A 20,549-nucleotide genomic window follows, 5' to 3' on the forward strand; every position below is an offset into this window, starting at 1 on the left:
AGAAAGAGCCTATGATTGTATTAACAGATTTCACTATAAACGAGTGGTGTGGTGCAGCAGATCTCTGGTTTCCCATGTGTTCACCTGTGTGGGGTTGTGTCAGCCACAGTTCATAGGTGAACTGTGGACTGTTGAACACACGGGGGTTAGGAATGCCAACCCCATGCAGTTCAAAATCCATGCATAACTTTTGATTCCCCAAAATCTTAACTACTAATAGGCTACTGATAACATACTTAATTAACATAAATTATATCTTATATGTATTTTATATTGTATTCTTGTGATAAGGTAAGCTAGAGAAAAGAAAATGCTATTAAAATCATAAGGAAGAGAAATATATATTTAAGGTACTATATTTATTAAAAGAAATCCAGGTATAAGTGGACCCATGTTGTTCACAACTCCCTTGTTTTCTCTTTCCCCTCCTTGAAAAGAACCTTAAAAATGGAAAAACAGGGATGCCTGGGTGGCTCAGTGGTTGAACGTCTGTCTTTGGCTCCGGGTGTGATCCCCGAGTTCCGGGATCGAGTCCCACATTGGGCTCCCTGCTTGGGGCCTGCTTCTCCCTCTGCCTGTGTCTCTGCCTCTCACTCTCTATCTCTCATGAATAAATAAATAAAATCTTTAAAAAAATGGAAAAACAGAATCCTCTTTTTTTTTTTTTTTTTATGATAGCCACACAGTGAGAGAGAGAGAGAGGCAGAGACATAGGCAGAGGGAGAAGCAGGCTCCATGCACCGGGAGCCCGACGTGGGATTCGATCCCGGGTCTCCAGGATCGCGCCCTGGGCCAAAGGCAAGCGCCAAACCGCTGCGCCACCCAGGGATCCCCTGAATCCTCTTTTTTTTTATAAAAAGTAGAAAACATGAGTAAGCAAAAAGAAAACAACTAAAATGCCTTATAACATAATGAAGATAATTTTATCACCTGGGTTCAGCCAGAGTTTAACAATGTGTCATATATCTTTTACCTTTGCATTTTTCAAATAGACCCAGATACCTCACAATGTCTTGTAACACCCCATTTTTATTGTACAATGGGCAGTGCAGGACTCATCATTCCGCAGCATAATTACTAATAACCTTCCAGGAGCCTGTCCTCTTTCTCAAGTGGGATTTCATCAGACACTTGGATTGCTTTGAGTTTCACTTGAACAAATGCTGAAATGGTGTTCTCTCTGCTGATGTCATTTGCTGGAGCTTATGTATAAGCTTTGGCGTCAGAGAATATTTCCCATAAGACCGTGACCACCTGTAAAAGACAACTGGAAGTAATCCTGGTCCCTCATTTCTGGAGCTTACTGTGTAAGAGAACCCACAGCTTGCCTTGACCACCATGCAGAGGCTGGACTGTGTCCAGGCCAGGAGGCTGATAGCCTGATGATTTCCGTCCATTGTTTGACCCGGGTCGGCCTCGGAGCCATCCTAGCTCGGAAGATGTTCTGGCTGCAAGGTGCTCAGGAGAGCTTGGAGGTCAGTCCCGGGTGTCCGGGATGCCGCTCTTGGGGAGCCCGCTCTGGGAGCCCCCCGCACCCCTGCAGTCCCCGAGCCCTCTGTGGGGGCCTCTGTTCCTACCCTGTCTGCTGGGGAGGGGGTCTGCACTGGAAAGGCCCCCTCCTCCCACAGGGGCCAGAGGCGGGGGCAGGTCTCCGAAAGTGTGGGAGGGGGATGCCCGCCCACCCCAGGACCTGCGACCTCAGCTGCCCTTTGGCTCTGGTGTGCACCCCGGCGCGAGGCTTGAGGTCAGTCAAAGGTCACAGCTTTTCCTGCCCTGGCGGGCACGAGGCTCCTAACTCCTCCGCTGCCGACCAGACTGTCTCAGCCGCCGACAACCCCCCAGACCCTGGCCCTGCTCCTTCCTGGGCCTGAGAATGCGCAGTCTCAATTGCACCCCCAAACCCTCAGACACTCCCAGGTCCTCCAGAGACTCTGGGTCCCCCCAGAACCTACGGGAAACCAGGCCGACCTCTCCGCGCGGGGTAGGTGGAGGCGGAGGCCCTGAGCTCATTCCTCGGGTGGAGCCCTTGCCCCATTGGCCGCCGCCTGATACTTTGTAGCGGCTGCGCCTTCCGTGCCGCCCAGCACCGCCTCCCGAGGTGCGCACGGAGCACGTGCTGCGGGAGCGGAAGTGCGGCACGCAGGGCGGTGGCGCGGGTGGGTGCTGGGGGCAGGAGCCTCCACCCCGTGGGGTAGCAGCGCGCCCCAGGAGGTATGGGGGGTATGCCTTGGGCCGGTGGTGCTGAGGGCGGGGGGTGCCCCGAAAGGTATGGGGGGATGCCCAGGTCTGGGGGTGCTGGGGAGCAGCACACCCTGAGAGGTAAGGGGGCAGGGGATGCCCGGAGCTGGGGGTGCCCGAGCAGGCGCCTGTTGCAGCCCCCTCCATCCCTGCCCGGGGCTGGTTCCCCCCTCAGGAGGCCACGTTGTTCTTGGACTCCAAGGTCCGGTCCACGTGAGGCTGGCCCGCAGCCTCTTGCCGGCTCTCTCTTCCCAGAGCCGGAGCGGGGCAGCGTTTGGGGGGGTAGTTTTCCGCTGGAAGAATCCGGGGCCTGGGAGGTGCCTTCCCCCCTGCCCCCTCTGAACCCAGGATCGGTGGGGAGGAATGTGGGCCGCCAGGGAGGAGGACGCCGCCTGGGATGAGTGGCCCCAGGTGCAGAGGAGGACCTGAGGGTGAGGGGCTGTGCATGGTGGAAAGAACTAGAACCTGAGGCTAGACCCTGCAGCAGGGAGTGCGCACACAGGCCAGGCCTCTGCAGGCTGGGCTTGCAGATTCTTACCCCCAGCACGCCCCTGTAGGCCTGCCCTTGAACTTCGCTGGTGGGAGCCTAATCTGTGGAAGTCACTGGGAACCGTGCTGCCCAGTGTCTGGGGGTGGGCAGGTGCACAGACCCGGATGGCCCCTGTGGTCATGGGATACTCTGTAGAACCATTCATATGGGCTAGGGAATAGGTTTGTGGTACTAGTTGTGTGGATATCTACTAGGTAGATTTTTATGAAAAAGAAACCTTCACAAAGCCTTTAGATTCACCTTGCAGTAGCCCACGTGTGTATGTTGGCCACAGGGCAGAGTAGACACACCAGGCATTGGCAGGCCCAGCAAATGTTCACTACTTTGTGTGTGTGTGTGTGTGTGTATTTGTTTTTAGCATGTGCGATTAGGACAACCTTTAAAACTTTGTGTTTTTCAAGTATCTTTGGCCTTTTTTTTTTTTTCAAAATCATAATGGTTAAAAGTAGATGGTGCTAGTCCTGCTCTGGCAGGTCCCATGGCTCCTCTCTGTAGGCATGTAAGCAGTGTCTGCCAGGCCCTGCCTCAGGGTGCTTCCTACTGCTTTGAGATGCCTTTGCATCCATGTGGCAGATACTGGGGAAATCTAGTGATGTTAACACACAGGGTCCCCACCCTGACTGAGCCCAGAGAAGGAGTGAAACCAAACATAGTCAACTAGTGTGTGTTAGATGGCAGGGGAAACAGGAGAAAGAGAGGACCAGGGTGGGGGGCCTGTGGATGGGGTACAGATGGAAAGTTCTTAGGAATGAGATGAGCCACTGCAGTAACACAGTACACAACGACTAAAAGAAGAGAAATTGTGGCAGGCATTGGATGCCCCTCTGCCCTTTCTCAGTGGGCAATCACCAGCGTGTTACAAATGCCCAGGCCAGAGAGGCCTTGGAGTCAGCCTATCGGTGGCGCTGGCCATTGTCGAGACTTTTGTCTTGTTTACAGAGGGACTTGGGATGCAGAGCTTCCTGAGGCTGCTGAGGGACAGAGGGGATGCTGAGCCACCACTGGCGGAGCTGGTGACTCTTGCAGGCAGGCTGTGTCGGGACCTCCAGGATGACCCTGCCCAGGTACAGCCCTTGGTCACGGCTGTGTTGGATAGTCAACTCCGCCTGCACCTTCTGGACAATGCGGACGTGGCCCTCGTGTGTGCCCGAGTGCTGGCCCAGCAGGAGCAGCATCAGGCTGCCTGCCGGGTACTGGAGGTAGGCTGGTCTGTGGGGGGGGGGGGGTTGTGGAGAGGTACAACAGCCACCATCATCCCAAACACAGAAGAAATGCCCACAAGTCAGCGAGAACTTGGGGGACATTCTGTAAACCAAACCAGGATGGTCCACACTCTACTAAGTTCTAAATACCTTGATAATCTGAGGCAAAACTCTCTGTTTAAGAGATCCATATTGGGTGGTGGTCCTGGTTTGGAGAGCTGAGATCTCTGTTAGTGAAACAGTCAGACAGACCCAGGACCTCTTAGCTGCAGGTCTGCAATTCAGAATGCAAGCCAAAAAGTGTCTTTGTCACTCATCTGGTGGCTTTTGGATGCACAAGTCATTTGGCACTGATGTGACCTGACTCGCATTGATGTGCCCAAGGCTGGTGGCTGGATCCCGGCAGGAGACTGAGAGTCACAGCATAGCAAAATGGGCTTTTTCTGATACTGTGGAGAGAAAGTGAAATAATTGCCAGCACTTCCTTCCCAAGATGATCCTGAGAACATTGAGCATTAAATGTGAGAACCACACACTGGCCACAGGGGCTGTGTCAGCGGGGAGGCCAACACCAGACATCCTTGGCCATGCCCAGGGTCTGGTTATGTGAAAAAGTCACACTGGATTGGGGAGCTGTCATGGGGCACAAACCAGGATCACTTTATCCCACTTGACTCAGGATATGCTTATGGAGTATCCGAGGGGCCAGCCTGGCTGGGTGGGAGAGAAAATTCTCTCATGGAAGATCAGAAATCTGACCCTATGGTTCTAACTGTAGCTCTGCCTCGTGTGTGTTGTCTGGCCCCAGGCCATTCATTTGCTCCCCTTTGCCCCCTGCTCCTCACTTGTAAGGAGTGATTGAGTGTGGTGTTCACCACATGTGCTCTGTGGGAGGACTGAGGGCTGACAGGACCGGGTGGCTGGCTGGCTGGGCCTCCAGAGACATGTCACTGAGCCTGGTGGTGACTGGAGTGCTGGCTGTGTAGCTCATGCCCTCGTTCCCTGGCACATCAACAAGCAGCGCTCCCACAGATCAGGTCGGGTCAGTTGGCATGCTCCAGGGTGGGCAAGGGCAGCCAGGATTCAGCAGGCTTTTTTTTGGCAGGGTTGCCAGGTGCCTGGAGGCAGCCAGGAACTGGTACAACTCTGGAACGACATTCACTATCGCCTGGTCATGAAGCGGCTGGGCGTGGTGGCACTGACCCCAGTGCAGAAGTTCCGCTGCAGAAAGAGGTACAATAAGCCTTTATTGTGCTCATTCCTTTAGGACTCCTAATGGGTGTGCTATCTAAACCCATACAGGGGCTGAGGTGAGACACAGGGAAATAAATGCAGGAAAAGTCAGAAGAAGCAGGGTAACAGGCTCTGTGCATCAGCCAGTGTGCCCAACACTGAGCCATACTCTCCACTTGCTCAGCTGGCTGTGGGTGTGCATTCCTATATTTGCCTGCATGGCAAGGAGATGGAGCTGTTCCCAGGACCCAGGCAGACATTCTGGTTGCAGCAGGGGCACTTTCAGTGAGGGCTCTGCAGGGACATCCTGACCTTACTCTTGATCTCTTGTCTTCTCCTGTGAGAGATACCCAGCACATATGCCTTCAGTCATCTGGTTACCACAGATAGGCTCTGCAGGTGCCATGGGCCTGGGTCTACAGCACCACCCTTAAGGGCTGCAGGCTCTTTTAAAGGGAGGTAAAGATGAGAGTGATGAGATATCATCAGATGAGATATACATGGTGCTGAGAAGATTGCCTGGCATATGAGAGGTGCTAGGTCCATGTTAATAGTAATTATCAGCATGGCCATTATCAGCATGAAGTAAACGTTACAACTAGTAATTTTTATTATTCCTTCATCACCACTTATGGATAAGGAAACTAAAGCACAGAAAGGTCAGGACTTGCCCAAGGCTGTGCAAAGGAGAGATGGAAAGCCAGATTCCAGGCTGGACGCTGAGACTGTAGAGCCTTTATCCTTGATCTTGGGTGTTCACCACTGACCAGGAACAGCTATCGATCTCACTCTGGGCTCCTGGCAGTCCAAGTGATGGGATTCCAGCCCCATGGGGCCTAGTTACTGAAGAACAGATAGATTCCTTCTGGATCAGAGAGAGGTCCTGGAAGCCCTGGTGATGCCCATGAGGGTGTGCAGCACAGCACAGGGGTCTGATGCTGGTGCTCCTCCGGAGGATGGGCCTGGGACTTGGACAGGAGGAGCAGCAGCCATTGCATCTGGGAGCAGAGGGGTGGTAACCACCTCCTCACTGTCCTTGTCCAGGAATCCACCACCTCCCTCCCTCTGCCCTGGTGGCCTCAAGAGCCGGAACTTCCCCAGAGAGGTTCGCCAGAAGCTGCACGACTTTGCCTCCGGCGTGAGCCCCAATCCCAGCAAGGTGGAGAGGGTAAGAGCTGAGGTGATGGAGGCCAGGCTCCCCTGCCCTTGGCCGCCTTCCCCTGCCCCCCGGACCTAAGGTGACCCCCACCCCATCGCTCTGCTCCTTCATGGCCCCCAGTGGCCCCTTTGCCCCTCTGACTTTCCCGGGGACAGGAGCCCCGAACATCCTGCCTGCGCACGTGGAGGGTTTCCTTTCCTCACGTGGGGTCATCCTGTGCACCCTGCAGGCATTAGGTAGCAGGGTTGGGGGGGCTGCCATCATGGGGCTTCCAGCGAGAGGGAGGCAGGTATTTGCAGGGCTCAGTGCTTGCTGAGGCCAGGGACGTGGCAGCCTCAAGGCAGCCCCTGCAGACCGGAGAGATGGAGCGAGGTTGGCCCGTCAGTGTCCTGCGGCTCCTAAATCAGGGCCTGTTCTCTCACCTACATCTCTGCTCTGTCCAATCAGCAGGGCCTTCCTCCGTTAGCTCCACCCACGTGTCTTCCTCATCCAATCAGCAGGGCTTTCCCCAGTGGTCGCTTGTCCAATCAAGAGGGCGCTTCTGTGCCTGCCGCACCGCCAGGGTCCCTGTCCAACCCGCAGGGCCCTCGCCGGCGCCGCCGTCACGGCCCCACCTCCCAGTCGCTGTCTGCCGCGCGGCAGTGTCCTCCCACCGCCCCCTCCGCGGCTCGGGGCCAGCAGCCCTGCCACTCCGGGAACGGGAGGGGGCTACAGGCTGCGGTGTTTTGGGGCAGGAGCACCTGGCCTTGGAGACGAGCCTGACGGTAGAGCAAGTGTACAACTGGTTCGCCAATTATCGGCGGCGCCAGAGGGCTCTTGTCCAGCGCCTGGAGCCAGCTCCAGTGGACGCAGCAGAGGACCCCAAGGCGAAGGGCCGGGGTTCGGACCTGCCCCGGCCCGCAGGACAGCCCCACCTGGGCCCTGGCTGCGTGGACGGGCCTCGGTGGCCAGGTGAGTGGCTCCTGATTCCCGGCCTCTTGCGGCCACTGTTTCCGGGGACAGTCCCTCCACTGCGCTCTGCACGTCCAGGAGGTCACCTCGAGGTGAGCAGGGTCACTGAAGCTGGGGGTCATGCTGGGCTTAGGAAGACCCTGTTCTACATTTAGAAGTTTGTGTGTGTCCAGAGCCGGGAATTCCTGAGCAGACCTGGGAAGAGAGCCAGCCACTGCGACATGGGGGTTCCTGGACTTTAATTATGGTTTGATTTCAGAAAAAAAGACATTTAAGGGACAAAGGGTATTGTAATGATTCAGAAGGGCATCACTACACCCTTTCTAGCCAGCGGGGCTGCACCTAGCTTGCTAGGAGGAGGCTGGACTCAGCATCACCAAGCCTCCTCTCCTGTCTGATTGACTTCCCACAGGAACAGAGGAAGATGAGCCTGTACCGTTCAGGGAGACCACTCAGGGACCTTGCGAGTCTCTGGCCCTGGCCCCAGACTTTTCTGGAGATGAGACTATAATGAAGCCACTGCCTCCCAGGTACTGCTGCCCCCAACAGCCCATGTGACCATCACTCTAGTTTCCTCATTCCGGATGGCTGGCCAGCAGTTGTGTGATTGTTGGGACTGACAGTGGGACCAGGTTAGTGATTGCTGAGAGTAGAGACATCTGTGAATCTGTGGTGGGAACCCGACACCTGTGCCCCAGAGCCTGGCTCCCAGCCTGATGTCATGGATATACTGGAGAATGACAAAAACAGTTGGGAAGAAAAACTTGCAGGCTTACTTCCTAAAGGCAAACCATAGCTGCTGTTTCTTTTTATTTCTGGTATTTTGTATGGTTTCTATTTCACAGAGTCATTAACTGCTAACATTTCTTGAGTTCCTACAATGCACAAGGCCCTGTCCAAGTACTTTCTTTTTTTTTTTAAGATTTTATTTATTTACTCATGAGAGACACAGAGAGAGAGGCAGAGACACAGGCAGAGGGAGAAGCAGGCTCCATGCAGGGAGCCCGATGTGAGACTTGATCCCAGGTCTCCAGGATCAGGCCCTGGGCTGAAGGCGGCGCTAAACCGCTGCGCCACCCGGGCTGCCCGAGGGATTGAGTCTTTAAATTATTAGCGGTTGCTGCCTAACAGCCCTTTGATCGGCCGGCCAGCCATTGTTATTCGCTCCAAGACTAGGATCTTCCTGATCATTTCCTGCACGCAGTAGGTGGAACAATACTTCATTGATGGACCTTTTAAAGAAATTGCTAATGTGTCTTAGGTTTCCAGTAATAGGATTTTTAAAGTGTTCCAAAACCCTTGCAGCTGCGGGTAGAATAGTGAAAGCAGTGTGATTAGGGATTTGGTGGCTTTATAGCCAAGAGTGTCTGAGTTGTGTTGGGAACCTGGATTCTCCGTTGGGGCTGGAGTCTCCTCCTAGGCCTCTATTCCCTGGCCTGAGGCAGCCTTTGCCCTCCAAGGGACGGTGTTTGCTGTCTTTCCCAGGTCTCTGCTGGGTGGTGAGATGTACCAGGAGGGGCCTGGCCACAATCCTGCCACTCTGCCCCACATCTGCCCAGGCCCTGGCCTCTGCCCTCTGACTGCTGGCAGTGACATGCTGGACCCTTCTCTGGTTGCCCCTGAGTCATGGCTGATGTCCCTTGCACTGGCGTCCTCCAAGGAAGTTTCCTTCCAGACTGGGCAGCTGGTCCATGGGCATGGGTTGGACTGCATGATGCACCCTGCAGATGCTGCTGTGGGTGTGTCGATCACTGCCCTTGGTGAACCCAACTCCACAGGTGGGTCCACTGCAGACAGACTGTGCTCTTCCTGACAAGATGCCACAGCTACTTGGGTCTCATCTGAAGGGGCGTGGGAAGGGTCAGTACTCTGCTACTTTTCTAGTTTGCAAAAGTAAAATGTGTCTATGACTAAAAGTAAGACAGTGAGGAAAGAGTTAAAATTAAATGAGACAGCTGCCGCCCCTGCGCTCACATTCCAGCTATCTGACTTACCTGTCACCACTTGCTGCAACAGAAGACAGCTGACCACATCTCATGATTGAAATACCATTTCCTTAGTTTCATCTAAGTTATTGTAGCTATAAGTATCTCTAAAGAATATGTGTTTAGCGATGCCTGGGTGGCTCAGCAGTTTAGAATCTGCTTTTAGCTCAGGTCGTGATCCTGGGGTCCCAGGATCGAGTCCCACCCACATCAGGCTTCCTGCATGGAGCCTGCTTCTCCCTCTGCCTGTGTCTCTGTCTCTCTCTCTCTGTCTCTCATGAATAAGTAAATAAAGTCTTTAAAAAAATAGTATCTCTTCTAAGGTCTGGGTATTTTTTGGATAATATTTCCCATGTTCTTTGTTCTCTTTAGAGCACAAATCTTATAATAATGTTGGAAACCCTGGGCCATTCTCCCAGAATGCTTATCTTCTTATGTTTCTTTTCCTATTTCATTGGATGTTCTTTGAGTGTGTTAAAACCTGTTTTTCAGTATTCCAGTTTGACAATTATGCTTTAAGAGAATTCCTAGCTGTTTTTTATTTGAATTTTCCTTTCACTGTGGATTGTGTTACTTTTTACAGATGCGATAATTTTTACATTTTTGAGTATTCTCAATAGAAGTTTCAAAAACTATGCTTTGTTGTGTGAAGGTGGGAACATGGGATGTGTGATGGAGGAGGGGTCAGAAGGAGGAAGTAACTGCAGACTCTGCTCTTGAGGCAGCTCATTGGTTTGACCATATTGCTCTTCATTTGTTGCTGTCTGTTTTTTCCGCTATCAGAGACCTACAGTTTGCCTGTATGTATTTACCAACAAAGCTGCAATGGGGCGGTTACTGGCCAACTTCACCTTGGGACGAGGGGACCTGGTCTTCACTGGGTCCAGCATGTGTAAGGGGTAATGGGTGAGCCTCCCAGGCGACAGGCTGCCTGAACACCAAGATGGGACCCTCCCCTCCTTCCTGCTCCCTCCCTGCCAGCCTCCTTAACGATTCTCAGGATCTGACCTGTACCCCACCTTCCAACATAGGACTGGACTGCGTCCTGGGTCTGCAGACTAGGGACATCTCCCTCTCCCCTGACTGTCCCTTTATTTCTGGTTTTTGGCTTATTACTTGTCTTTCTCTTGGGGAAGAAGATATAACCTAGTGATCTTTTAAGTTCGAACCAGAAATTCTCAAATCACTTAAACTGTATTTGACATACCTCATGGTATTTCTAGAGTTCCACAGAAAAGAGGAAACAGCAGGAAGTGGAAGTAGGATCATATACTGGATGGTCAGGAAAGTTCCTTTGGGCTGTGATCAAGTAGCTGGCAGGCAGGTGGCCACTCTGGCAGACAGCAGAGAGGACGGAGGAACCCAGCCCAGCTGGCCCGTTGTTCGTTCTGAGGTCAGGGGCTCTCTCGCTAGGTTTATTTCCTGGTAGACTCAGGACAGACATGGACCTTCCTTCTTACCTTCCTTTGCTCTGATATGTTTGTCAACCCAGAATTGATCAGATCCATGATGGCTTATCTCTAAGAGTGAAAGATAGACTAAGATATTCTCTGCAAAAAAATTTTTTTTTAGAATTTATTTATTCATGAGAGACACAGAGAGGCAGAGACGCAGGCAAAGGGAGAAGCAGGCTTCCCGCAAGGAGCCTGATATGGGACTTGATCCCAGGACCCTGTGATCACAGCCTGAGCTAAAGGCAGATGCTCAACCACTGAGCCACCCAGGTGCCCCAATTCTCTGCAAAATTTTACATGGAGAGAGGGGGAAGGTAAGGTCATGATACCTTGCGTTTCCATGAAATCATGGTGAAGTGTAGCTAAAAGGTGAGAATAGCAGTGGCCCAGGGCTGGCAGCCCAGCTTTTGATGCCCCAGCATGAGGCAGGCATGGGCGGACATCCGTCCTTGTCCTCACACAGTGGCACTGTGTGGGGGGCAGATTTGGAGGCTGTCTTTGACACTCGGACTGTCAATCAAGAATGGATCAATAGAACAAAATTCAAAGTTCACAAAACTGGACTTTGTTTTTGTTTCTGGGAGCCTAAAAAGGCTGTGGAGATCAACAATCATGACTGGGGCTCAGAGCTGGCTGGGCTGGTGCTTGCTGTGGAGGCCATGGTGGTGCTGCCTTTGGGTTGTGTTCTGTCCTCTGAGCACTGGCTGTGGAATTTTTTTCTGTGCAGGATTCACTGACTCACCTGTTGGCAACCCCCAGAGCATGTACCTGGAAGAAGGTGCAGGCACTAGCGGTGGCCAGATAGAGCAACGGGCGGGTAGCTTCCTACTCACACAGACCCCAGCACAGCCTCCCGAGTTCATCTTAACCCAGAGGTGAGCCCCACAGAGCCATGGTGCTCCAGCGACACTTTCTCAGGCCATGGGTCAGGTTGCCTATTGTCTATAGACTTGCAGGTCTGCAGATTGAGTCCTTTCCTTATGTTCTCCCCACCCTGCATCCACCAGAAGAGGGTGGTTTTTCCCTGAGACAAAATAGCATCCAGATAAACCAGAGCAAACATGGGTGTCTGTGTTGTAGATGGTGCTCACACTCTGCTTCTTCCCATGGTCACCCTGGACCCCAGAAGCCTCAGACGGAGGTGATCTGGGTTTTTCAGCAGCACCAAGATTGTGATTTTATATTCCAGACTAGTTTCAGAGGTGCTTGTGAGGTCTGTGAATAGCCTTGGTGCTGTGGACTGTGGTCCTGGGCCTGATAGAGACCAGGAGAACGTGGAGGTAGAGGAGTGTGAGAAGCCGGGGTCCTCTAGAAGACAGAGCATGGACAGCAGTCACCAGGATGGGGTCCCCAGTGTGTGTCATCTCCCCAGTATGGGAGCTGAGGGCCAGGTGCCCAGTGAGGGGAGACAGGGTAATGAGAGAGAAGGGGAGCAGTGCATCCAGTCACAGACTCTGCTTGCTGGAGCAGCCAGATGAACTCACTTTTCCATTTATGACCAGCGATCATGATGGAGAAGGTGCCCTAGCTGGTCCCATCAGGGCCAGCGTGGTCTCTCCACTGGCCACCCTACCACTCACTCTGAGCCCAGCCTGTCCTCGCTCTGGTCTGATGATTTTGATCCCTTCTGTAAAAGTAAATTCCTTTGGGTGTGGTTGACATTCAGTAAAGCACCGTGTTTATTCTTTTTTATTTTTTATTTATTTATGGTAGTCACGCAGAGAGAGAGAGAGAGAGGCAGAGACACAGGCAGAGGGAGAAGCAGGCTCCATGCACCGGGAGCCTGACGTGGGATTCGATCCCGGGTCTCCAGGATCATGCCCCGGGCCAAAGGCAGGCGCCAAACCGCTGCGCCACCCAGGGATCCCAAGCACCGTGTTTAGATGGTACCAGGGTGGTTTTCTGGATGTGACTCTGTACCTCCATATGCTGAGCCATGGAGGTCAGCCCCACCTGCCACCTGCAGGACCATGGACCTTCTTTCTTTAGCTGCGTTTTAGAATTCCATGTGAAATCCAAAAGTTTAAAATTTTGTGGAAGGCAGGGGCAGATCTGGCTGCTTTGACTCTGCTTGAGGATTGCTGTGTGCACCAGCAGTTATGGCCTCTTTATTTGAGTTATGTTCCTTGATGTGGATGGATCATGGTTTGGATGTGTCACCTGCTGGTAGGCATTTCTGAATTCCCACTTGGGATATGTGTGGGTCTGCACATTGTGCCTTCATGTCTCGGGTATGTACACACCCAGGAGTGGAATGGCTGTCGGGTGTGTGTTTGCCGTTTTAGGGACCTGCCAGACAGTTGTCCTGAGTGGCTGCCCCTGTCAACTTCCCTGGTCTCCCTGCTGCTACCCTGATTTGATGCCAATGGCCCCTTGTCTCCTTCACACCCCAGGCCTGCCCCTTCTTGACCTTCTCCTTCACCTTTCTATTACTGGTTCTCCTCTGTGAGCCTCCTCAGGTGCTCCCTGACTCACTCCAGCACCTGCTCACTCTTGCCAAAGAGTGTCCAGCACCTGGAAAGGGCTGCCTGTGTTGCTCACAGAGTGGGCTGTGACCTGGTGCCCCCTTGATTTGGGGCTTGTCCTGACATCTCTCTTCTAGCCTCCTGGAGCTGGCCCCAGGCCCTTCCTTCTCCAGCCGTATCTCTGCTGTGGACTTGGGCCAGCCCTTGCCTTCCGGCCAGGTAAGACCCTACTACCAGGTTACTGTGGGATCCCTCTCGACTCTCCAGTCCTCAGGTCATACCTTTGGAGTAAATAAACCAGATTAATGTAACAAGGGGAAGAGGTGCCTCAGGAATGGGCATCAATTGGACGGGAGCTGGGAGGTGGGCGCTGTGGGCCAGTGTTTCTTACTGAGTCCAGAGAGGGTGGGTCAGGGCGGGGAGGTGGAGCCAGGTGGGCAGCATTTCAGTGTGTAATGCTTTGTTGGCTTTGCAGGTGCAGTGGCCTGATGGCCAGGCCTCCAGCGATGCCTTCTGGGGAGCCAGGATGCTTCTTGAGCTTTCAGGGGGCAGCCTGGGTTGAGATGTTCCTTTAGGGTGTCCAGCCAGTGCCCCAGGGGAGCAGGTGTGGACATCTCACCTTCTAATACATGTTACCTAGAGCTTTATTCCAACTGAAGAAAGGATGCCAGAGTTCCTTGGGGGGTTCCAGTAAGAAGTATTGAGGCTGCTTAGGCCCCTGCCATGTTTGAATAGTTTGTTTGGCAACTCACTGTATTGGAGGAAGCATTTGAGAAATGCCCTTGAGCTCAGAAGTCAAAGGGCTCTCTTTCACTTAGGCAGCAGGGGATCATTTAGTTAGGCTCCTGGGCAGCTTCTGGGCAGGGAAGGCCTTTCTAGAGGTAGAGAATGTTGCCCTGCTGTCTACCCTCCCTTCCCTGTGACAAGGCCAGCTCTTCACCTCATTAAGTTGGCCCGTGGGGCAGGGCAGTGTTCTGACATTTCTGTGTGTTTGGGGGGAGCTTCTGCAGAAGCTGACATGGTTTGGATGGCTCAGGCTGGGGCTCGGTGTGGGATAGGGTACATTTACCTGCAGGTTGTAATTCACTGTGTTTGTAAAACAAATGTTCTGTTCAATTAAATTATAGTTCACCGTTCTGAACTCCTTCCTTTCACGCACTTAACTACATCATGGACACCTGTCCCTGTCCATCATTGCCTTTCTGTCCCTCACTGGCATTTCCTGGCATGGCATGAGTATACCCTCCTGACCTGATTGTTTCTGCCCTTTATGTGACTGCTTTGTTGCAGGAACAGGAATTGCCCTGGGGCCAGCAGCCACCGTGTCCCAAGGGCCCTGGGGTTGAGTGTGATATGATCCCTGATGCACGGGACCCTCTTTTACAGGGATGACTTTGACACTCAGACTGTCACCTCTAGGAACAGGCACTTGGTTCTTGCCTCTCCCGTTGTATCAGTTAACAGAGGTGTGCAGAGCAGGGAGCAAAGTCTATTACTTGCCCTTAGGCAGCTCACAGGGTATACAGGAATGAGCAGGCAGTCATGGGTAATTGCTGAGAGGATGGTGTAAAGTGAAGGATAGCTGAGAACCTAGGCTAAGTGGTGCTTGAACAACAGGATGCTGAGTGCTTCCTGCAGGGAAGGCGTACCTGAGTTGAGGGTACCTGTGCCCCCCACATCCCAGGGCTCTCAGCTGTGCTCCCACCCTTCACTCTGCAGACCTAGGACCCCTGGTCCCCCTTCTCACCACCACAGTGGCACACCCCAGGCATCAGCCATGATCAGTGTTTCCTCCTGGGGACACTCATTTGCATCCTCCCTAGAATCAGGAATCCTTTCCTTGTCAAATAGGTCTTTATTGTGGTACAGTCACAAACTTACAAAAAGTTGCAAATAGAATGCAGATATTTTTTCCTTTCATCCATTTAAGCGCAAGTTACTGAGCTGATGCCTGTACTCCTGCATATATCCTTTGGATAAGGAATGCTGCTTTGCCAACATGTGATCACCACAGCCAGGAAGGCAGTATTGCTACTTCCACCTTCTTCCAGACCACACTGAGGTCTCATGAGTTGTCATGGCAACACCCTGAGCAACCGATATATCCTGTCACATGGCACATGCTATTGCTCTTCAGCCCACAACAGGCCCTATTTTTTCCTGGACTTTAACGACTTGGACACTTTTGAAGAGTACAAGCCAGTTATCTGGTAGAATGTCCGCCAGAAGGGCCATTCATTACAAGGGTGTTTCCTTGTAATTTAGGAAATGTCTTTTCGGAAGGAACATCGCAGAGGGACAAAGTACTTCCTATGCCTTACAGACAGCACACGGTTTTGATTATCCCATTTTGTTGGTGCTCCTCTGGATCACTTCATTCAGGTGTTTTCTGCCAAATTCTTTCACTACAAAGTTACTCATTTTTGTGTATTTTGAGAGATAGTGCTTTGAAACTATGGTATTCCTCATTAAGCTTCCTGTCGACTCATGAATTTCTCTAACGTGCTTACAGTTTTATAATCTGTGAACACATACTAACCCAGTTGTGGCCTCTGGTGCCCACTGCCCTCATGCCTGGTCATGCAGGTCATAGCCTCACTGTGTACCATTCCACCAGGTGATTTGTTTCCATCACTGATGTGCATAACTCATCATGTTTTACCTGTCACCATAGGAAGCATTGTCCTCAAATTCATCCTGCCCTTGGTTGTTCACAGTCTGCCTAAAATGTCCTCACAGTTGACAAACACTACAGAGCGGGTTAGGGGTTGGGAGTTAACCCTGGGCTGTGATGGGAGGCTGCCCTTTGGCCTTCCTAGGAAATGTGCAGAGCCCTGGGCCCATCCCAGTCCTACCTTTTCTGAGATTCTGGGAGGTATCTCTGTGTGAGGTGGTCATGGTCTGAGGCAATCAGCATCTCCTGGGTAGCTTCTGTGCTCCTACCCTTCACAGATGCGAGGCTTAATTCTGAAAATTCCAGAGCACTGACTCTGCCAGCCAGGCCATGTCCATTTTGTGGCAAATGGACTAGAGTCTCTGAAGACTAAGACTTGAGCTCCTGGTCAGACGTCATGTGTGGGTGGAGGCTAGAGGCCTCTCCCCCTCCCACATGGCCAGCACCTTCAGTGTTTGGCCACCCAGCCCCCACCTGAGGCCTACCACTTCCCTGTCCGCATTCTGTCTGGATCCCAGGCCCCTCAGAGAGGAGGGGTGTTTCCCCTACAGACTGTCCTGCCCTTATGCCCTTCATGGGCCAGCCTGGGCCTGATGGACATGGTGAGGTGCTGTGACGAGGTTGGGGGGGCTTTCTCCTGCCTTGCTGAGGTACTTCCCCTACAGAAGTTGAAAGGGAAATCGTAGCTGCTTCAAATAGCTGGTGGCTGCCAGAGGGGCCCAGGGGAGATGTCAGAGGCTTTGGCCTCCAGTGATGGCAGAGTGGATGTTCAGTGACCAGCTTCTGGAAGGCCAGCTCCTTTGCCTCTCCTGTGGGCCCTGGGAGGTTGAGAGCTGTGAGTTGAGTGGTCAGACCCCCAGATAGTTGGGAGGAAGTGACCACCTGGCCATGGTCTTGGTCTGTTAAGGGCCCTGCTGTTACCCACGCCCTCTGTGTTCAAGAGATAACTAGAGAGGTGGCTTGCACTGGGCTCCTAGGTCTGCTCTAACAAAGTCCCACAAAGTGCGTGGTCTGGAAAAACATGTTTGCTGGGTCATAGGTCTAGAGGCTGGAAGTGCCAAATGTAGAAAATGTCATGGTCATGAGGGTCCAGGGGCGCTTTCTCCAGCTCCAGAACTCCCTCGGTTTGGGAAAGCAGAGCTCCAGTCTCCACACAGCACTGTTTCTGTGTGTGTGTGTCTCTGCCTGGTTCTTGTTTATACCAACAAGATCTACCAATGTAATCATGGTAGAGTAAGTCTGATCTGAATGACTTCATCTTGACTTGATCATCTCTGAAGGCCATAGTTCCACATCAGGTCTCAATTCAGAGTATTGGGGATTAGGACTTCAATGTATGAAATTTTGTAGAACACAATTCCACCTGTAACGGTGGCCCTGCCTCTGCCAGTGATCTCCTCAGCTGCCTAAGGCTCTGTGGTGTCTCCAGTGTAGCCCCCGGGCACCTCAGGCACAAGACCATGTCTCTCCTGGCTGCTGGGGTTGGGGCAGTGCTGGGATTGCCCACCCAGCGAGGGCTGGGACCAAATTCTTCTGGGGTTGGAGGTGCTGAAGTCTTCAAGGTAGAATGAAATGGAGGCCTGTCTCTGGGTGCTGAGCCCCTCTTAGTGCTGCCCACTGTGACCCAGGCAGACAGAAACACCTGCAGGTCTAAGTTCCCAGGTATGAAAGCCCCTTTGGGCTCAGAAAGACATCTTCCTCCCTTCCATGTGCCCATGGAGACATCTTCCTCCCTTCCATGTGCCATGATCCCAGGGTTTCATGGGGAGCCAAATGTTGGTCAGTGGGATGAGGCAGGACCCAGAAGGTGTCTTTAGTGTCAAGAGCGGGAGAGGTGTGGGCAGAAGTGAGGTGGAGGCATCCTCTGCTGCAGCCAAGTATGAAAATACAAAAGTATAAATACCCTGAGTGATTGTGTTTCCTGGAGTCCAACCCTGGGGAGCCCCAGAGTGGTGTATATAACATCTGCATGTAAAGCATGTGCTACTTGGTTTTTAAATGAAGTGAAATTCACATAAAATCAACTTTTAAAAAGTGTACAGGGATCCCTGGGTGGCGCAGCGGTTTAGCGCCTGCCTTTGGCCCAGGGCGCGATCCTGGAGACCCGGGATCAAATCCCACGTCGGGCTCCCGGTGCATGGAGCCTGCTTCACCCTCTGCCTATGTCTCTGCCTCTCTCTCTCACTGTGTGCCTATCATAAATAAATAAAAAAATTTAAAAAATTATAAAAAGTGTACAATTCCTTGACATTTAGTACATATATAGTATTGTACAACCACTGTCTCTCTCTTTTAAAGATTTTATTTATTTATTTGACAGAAAGAACAAGCAGGAGAAGCCACAGAGGGATAAGGAGAAGCAGACTCCCCACTGAGCAGGGAGCCCCGTGTGGGGCTTAATCACAAGACCCTGGGATCATGATCTGAGCCGAAGGCAGATGCTTCACCATTTGAGCTACCCAGGCACCCCATCTCTGTTTTCAGAACCTTTTTTATGCTAAAAGGAAATCCCATCACCCACGACTCATTTGCTTCCCACTTCCCTTTGACCTCTGGAATCCTATAATCTGTGGCTTTTTGTGTTCCCTTCTTTCTCTTAGTGGAATGTGTTTTAGGTTCAAACACTTACCTCGATCACTCTTATGGCCGCTGTTACTCTACTGTGTGGACCTACCGCAGGTTTTCCATTCCACTTCCGACAGACATTAGCTTTGTTTTCGTCTTTCCACCGTGGTGAATACTGCTTCTACGACCATCCATGTACAAGTTCTGGTTTGAATACCTGTGTTCATTTGTTTGTATGTATATTCCCAGAAGTGGTATTGCTAAATCATTTGCTAATTCTGGGTTTAGCTTTTTGAGAACCTGCCAAACTGTTTTCCATATAGACTACAATACTTTATGTTATCATCATCAGTATACTAGGGTTCTAATTTCTCCATATCCTCACCAACTCATGTTAGTATCTTTCTTTTCTCAACATATTTCCATGTGTCTCTATTGGCATTGGATTTAGCAATCATTTCTTGGGTATGACTAACAAAAGCACAGGTAATAAAAGAGTAAATTGGACTTTATCAAAATTACAAACTTACGAGTACCAAAGGACAATATCAACAAACATAAAAAAATAATCAACGGAATGGGAGAAAATGTTTGCAAATCATACATGTGATATGGGTTCAGAATGCAGAATATATAAACGATTCTTACAACTCAACAACAAAAGTGTGCAAGAGAGATTTGCTGTGGCTTCCTCAGAGACATTTTGTCTTCGATAGTGGGCATAATCTGTTTCTGACTTTCTCTGTGTTTATCTGTACTTTGTCATGTAATAATTCAGTGCAAGATATTATACAAAATGGTTCCTTTGATTAAAGCTTTGGCAGCTCACTGTCATGGCGCACCATGGGGCTTTTCACAGGTTACAGTTGTTTTAGGGCAGAGGCTCCAGCACAGAGAAAGGAGAAAACTAGGACGGTTTTGGCTGCAAGCACGGGGAGGGATGGGCCAGTCCCTTGGCCGCCCCAAGGCCAGCTGTCCCTGCCTTCTTGCCCTCATGATATTGTGAAGGTCCTTTGTTGTTTCAGTGTTAACAGATGAAAAAACATATTGACAACTTCAAAACATTTATGAAAACGTGAGTTTAGGATTATGAGTACCCAAAACAGAATTTATTGAAAATTTAATTTTCTGGCTTTGGGGGAAGTGAGGTCATCAGTTGTGGTTAGGGTTAGGGTTAGGGTTAGGGTTAGGGTTAGGGTTAGGGTTAGGGTTAGGGTTAGGGTTAGGGTTAGGGTTAGGGTTAGGGTTAGGGTTAGGGTTAGGGTTAGGGTTAGGGTTAGGGTTAGGGTTAGGGTTAGGGTTAGGGTTAGGGTTAGGGTTAGGGTTAGGGTTAGGGTTAGGGTTAGGTTAGGGTTAGGGTTAGGGTTAGGGTTAGGGTTAGGGTTAGGGTTAGGGTTAGGGTTAGGGTTAGGGTTAGGGTTAGGGTTAGGGTTAGGGTTAGGGTTAGGGTTAGGGTTAGGGTTAGGGTTAGGGTTAGGGTTAGGGTTAGGGTTAGGGTTAGGGTTAGGGTTAGGGTTAGGGTTAGGGTTAGGGTTAGGGTTAGGGTTAGGGTTAGGGTTAGGGTTAGGGTTAGGGTTAGGGTTAGGGTTAGGGTTAGGGTTAGGGTTAGGGTTAGGGTTAGGGTTAGGGTTAGGGTTAGGGTTAGGGTTAGGGTTAGGGTTAGGGTTAGGGTTAGGGTTAGGGTTAGGGTTAGGGTTAGGGTTAGGGTTAGGGTTAGGGTTAGGGTTAGGGTTAGGGTTAGGGTTAGGGTTAGGGTTAGGGTTAGGGTTAGGGTTAGGGTTAGGGTTAGGGTTAGGGTTAGGGTTAGGGTTAGGGTTAGGGTTAGGGTTAGGGTTAGGGTTAGGGTTAGGGTTAGGGTTAGGGTTAGGGTTAGGGTTAGGGTTAGGGTTAGGGTTAGGGTTAGGGTTAGGGTTAGGGTTAGGGTTAGGGTTAGGGTTAGGGTTAGGGTTAGGGTTAGGGTTAGGGTTAGGGTTAGGGTTAGGGTTAGGGTTAGGGTTAGGGTTAGGGTTAGGGTTAGGGTTAGGGTTAGGGTTAGGGTTAGGGTTAGGGTTAGGGTTAGGGTTAGGGTTAGGG

General features: G+C 51.5%; 1 protein-coding gene across 2 annotated transcripts; it reads left to right on the top strand.

Moving 5' to 3' along the window:
- Positions 1–3,738: 3,738 nt before the first annotated feature.
- ANHX (anomalous homeobox) lies at positions 3,739–13,799 on the top strand. Of its 2 annotated transcripts, XM_055321872.1 has the most exons (9): positions 3,739–3,987; positions 5,096–5,223; positions 6,268–6,391; positions 7,117–7,333; positions 7,752–7,863; positions 8,819–9,111; positions 11,500–11,647; positions 13,375–13,456; positions 13,713–13,799. In XM_055321872.1, the coding sequence occupies exons 1-9, from the start codon at positions 3,739–3,741 to the stop codon at positions 13,797–13,799; spliced, it is 1,440 nt and encodes a 479-aa protein (XP_055177847.1). The 2 variants fall into 2 exon arrangements, with proteins under 2 accessions (XP_055177847.1, XP_055177848.1); XM_055321873.1 differs by lacking the exon at positions 8,819–9,111 and having other exon boundaries at positions 11,519–11,647.
- The last annotated feature ends 6,750 nt before the right edge of the window (positions 13,800–20,549 follow it).

The sequence above is a fragment of the Nyctereutes procyonoides genome, unplaced genomic scaffold (assembly GCF_905146905.1).
Source record: "Nyctereutes procyonoides isolate TBG_1078 unplaced genomic scaffold, NYPRO_anot_genome, whole genome shotgun sequence".
Lineage (NCBI taxonomy): Eukaryota > Metazoa > Chordata > Mammalia > Carnivora > Canidae > Nyctereutes > Nyctereutes procyonoides.